This window comes from Pundamilia nyererei, unplaced genomic scaffold, assembly GCF_000239375.1.
Source record: "Pundamilia nyererei isolate P.nyererei 1_Seehausen unplaced genomic scaffold, PunNye1.0 scaffold00178, whole genome shotgun sequence".
Classification (NCBI taxonomy): domain Eukaryota; kingdom Metazoa; phylum Chordata; class Actinopteri; order Cichliformes; family Cichlidae; genus Pundamilia; species Pundamilia nyererei.
In genome coordinates this window covers 938,281-940,788 of record NW_005187579.1, presented here as the reverse complement: position 1 = coordinate 940,788, position 2,508 = coordinate 938,281, and the positions used below count along the sequence as shown (strand labels likewise).

At 43.9% G+C, this 2,508-nt stretch overlaps 1 protein-coding gene across 1 annotated transcript in view; it reads right to left on the bottom strand.

Annotated features, from left to right (window-relative positions):
- Nucleotides 1-755: 755 nt before the first annotated feature.
- Nucleotides 756-2,508, bottom strand: part of LOC102197801 (RNA-binding protein 38) — a 9,402-nt gene continuing 7,649 nt past the window's right edge. Inside the window, exon 4 of the mRNA XM_005746436.2 lies at nt 756-2,481. Within this exon, the coding sequence (XP_005746493.1) occupies nt 2,139-2,481 (343 nt within the window). The 3' untranslated portion in view covers nt 756-2,138. The remainder of the gene's footprint in view (nt 2,482-2,508) is intronic.

Below are 2,508 nucleotides of genomic sequence, written 5' to 3'. Positions count from 1 at the left end.
AGAGAGAAGTATGCAAATAATTACATGCAATAAAACTCATACAAAACAACTTGAAGGTAAACATGTCCAAGTGTAACTCTAGCATGAATAAGGTGTGAATGGATTTCAATGAAAAACAATAGCACCTAAAAAAATAAAAACATCCCTTGAACTCAGGATGATATTGTAAATCATTGTTGCATGGATAAAATTGAGGTTGAGAACAAAATGATGCGTTTTTGTTTCTTACAACCCTGCCTGCGTTTCGTTTTCCCGGGCTTAGCGGGGTTTTAGAAGTGACACATCCCCTAAAGAAGCTGATGTAAGCACAAACAGGGGGAAAAAAAATGCTGCTGGGAGACAGTGCTAGGCAGCCTTGTTTAGCAGAGACAGGAAAAAAAAAAGTTACTTGCAGCTCAGCATAATGGGCCTCAGAGCACTTTCTGACAAACACCTTTTATTTAAGTTTTATACTAAAGCCTCAGCAAGGGAACGAAAGCAAAGTGCACGGTCCAAGGGAACACCCAGCTCTGCTGAGAAGGTGTTGTTGTTGCTTGATAAAAGTCTGGGCCTCCTGCTCTCCCCCACCCCCAACACTCATATGCAAGACCTGACAGCACTCATTGCCACACACACACACACACACACACACACACACACACACACACACACACGGATGTGTATTTTGTTACAAATGCAATGACATAAATTTGCTCTTTGGTTTTAATCGTTGACACTTCACATAATAATAAAGACAGAAGACAACAGGAGGCATATTTAAGTACAAATTATTTTATTTTTTGGTATGGCTTCTTTGAAGGAACTGTAAAAGACATTCTTATTGGAGAAAAAATAAAAAATAAAAATAAAAAATCTAGAACATTTCCAGAAAATATGAATGGGCATCAATGAGCCAGCTGTCAAATCCACTGACGGGGTGCAGCTGTGTCTCTGCAAGTTAAATGACTTCAGTGCCATAACTGTAGTCATAACGAAACAAAAAAAAAAAGCTATTTTAACTTAGTACCTCTTATAAATACCTACATATAAATATTGTAAATGTACTTAATGACAGACAACATTAAAATGCTGTACATGAATGTCCTTTTTGAGAGCAACAGTTTGACAATCTCAGTGACAAAAGAAGAAACAACACTGGTGTTTGAGCTCAGTGTCAGCTACCTTTAAACATCGATATACAAAGCTCCTGGTCCCCGTACGGCCACATACTGCTTGTGATTATCTACATCCATCTGAAATTATCAAGACCCAAGTCAGATAAATGTGACTGCTGGAAACAGTTAGGTCAGTTTCAAGGAACTCTCTGCACTTGGTTCTCTGGTGTGGGAGGGGCACTTAAGTTTCAAAAAGGAAGTTGTTATTGTTTTTAAATTAAGGCCTCTTCAAATAAAATAAGTGTGTAGTCCTGACATCATCTTGGGACAATGGAGCTCCGACAGTCTTATACTGAAACTTTCTGTTACCTCTTGAGGTGAACTCTCTTGTTGTCCTCCTGTGTGGTGCTGAACACTGGAAGTTTGTTCATGGGGCAGTGCTCTGCCTTACTGTGTATAGCACCGGGATAGGCTCCCCAATCACCACCGTACACCCTCATCTCTGACTGTTCCCCCAGTGTCCTAAAGCAGCATTGCCCTTCATATCCACCCCAGATCCACGGGAATCTGGAGGTAACAGGGGTTTAACATGTCCCCGACAGCTCTCAAAACATCAACATGTACCATGGACATATACAACTTCCACTGATTGAGCAGAGAAACATGCGAACATTGATAATAATAGCATAGAAATAAAACATGGACAAGGACATTAATAAAGAAGGATAAAAATAATAATAATAAAAAAAAAGAAAAAAAAGAAAAAAGACGAAGTGTCAGCTTCTGGAAGCTCTCGGAAGCAGCCACATATACTGCTCAGCTTCTCAACCTGAACCTTAGTCCTCCCACTACTTTTACCCTTTAACCAATGAGCCAAAAGCTCATCCTGATCATATAGTGCAATAGTCCCACCCTTTTTTCCTGAAAGCTACTTCTGGCAACAGCAGGATCACCCCGTAGGGCATTTTTCAATATCCTCTGTCCAAAGGCTTGCAACCACTCCACCTCCATCTCCTGCACCCCTTCCTCTGCTCCTCAACCTGCTCATTGCATACGGTCTGGCTGGATGTGCTGCTGTGGGGCGTAATGCAGGAACGCTGCACCAGTGCCAGTGGCAGAAGGGAGAGTGGGGTGTACGGTAGGCGGGGCTGTGGTGGCGGTGGAAGGCCCAACAGTGGCTGTGGGGCTGGCGGTGTAGCTGTAGCCCAAGAAGCCAGCCGGGGAGGCGGCGTACGGGTACTGCTGCTCAAAGGCAGCCTGGGCGTACTGGGTGTAGGCTGCGCTGTAGTCCAGGTACGGGCTGGTGCTGACAGAAGTAGAAACCTGAGTGGGCAGCACCAGGCTGGGCTGCACATATGCTTGCGGGTAGATGTAAGGCTGGGCCAACCTGCACACAGACACAAGGGGGGGGGGG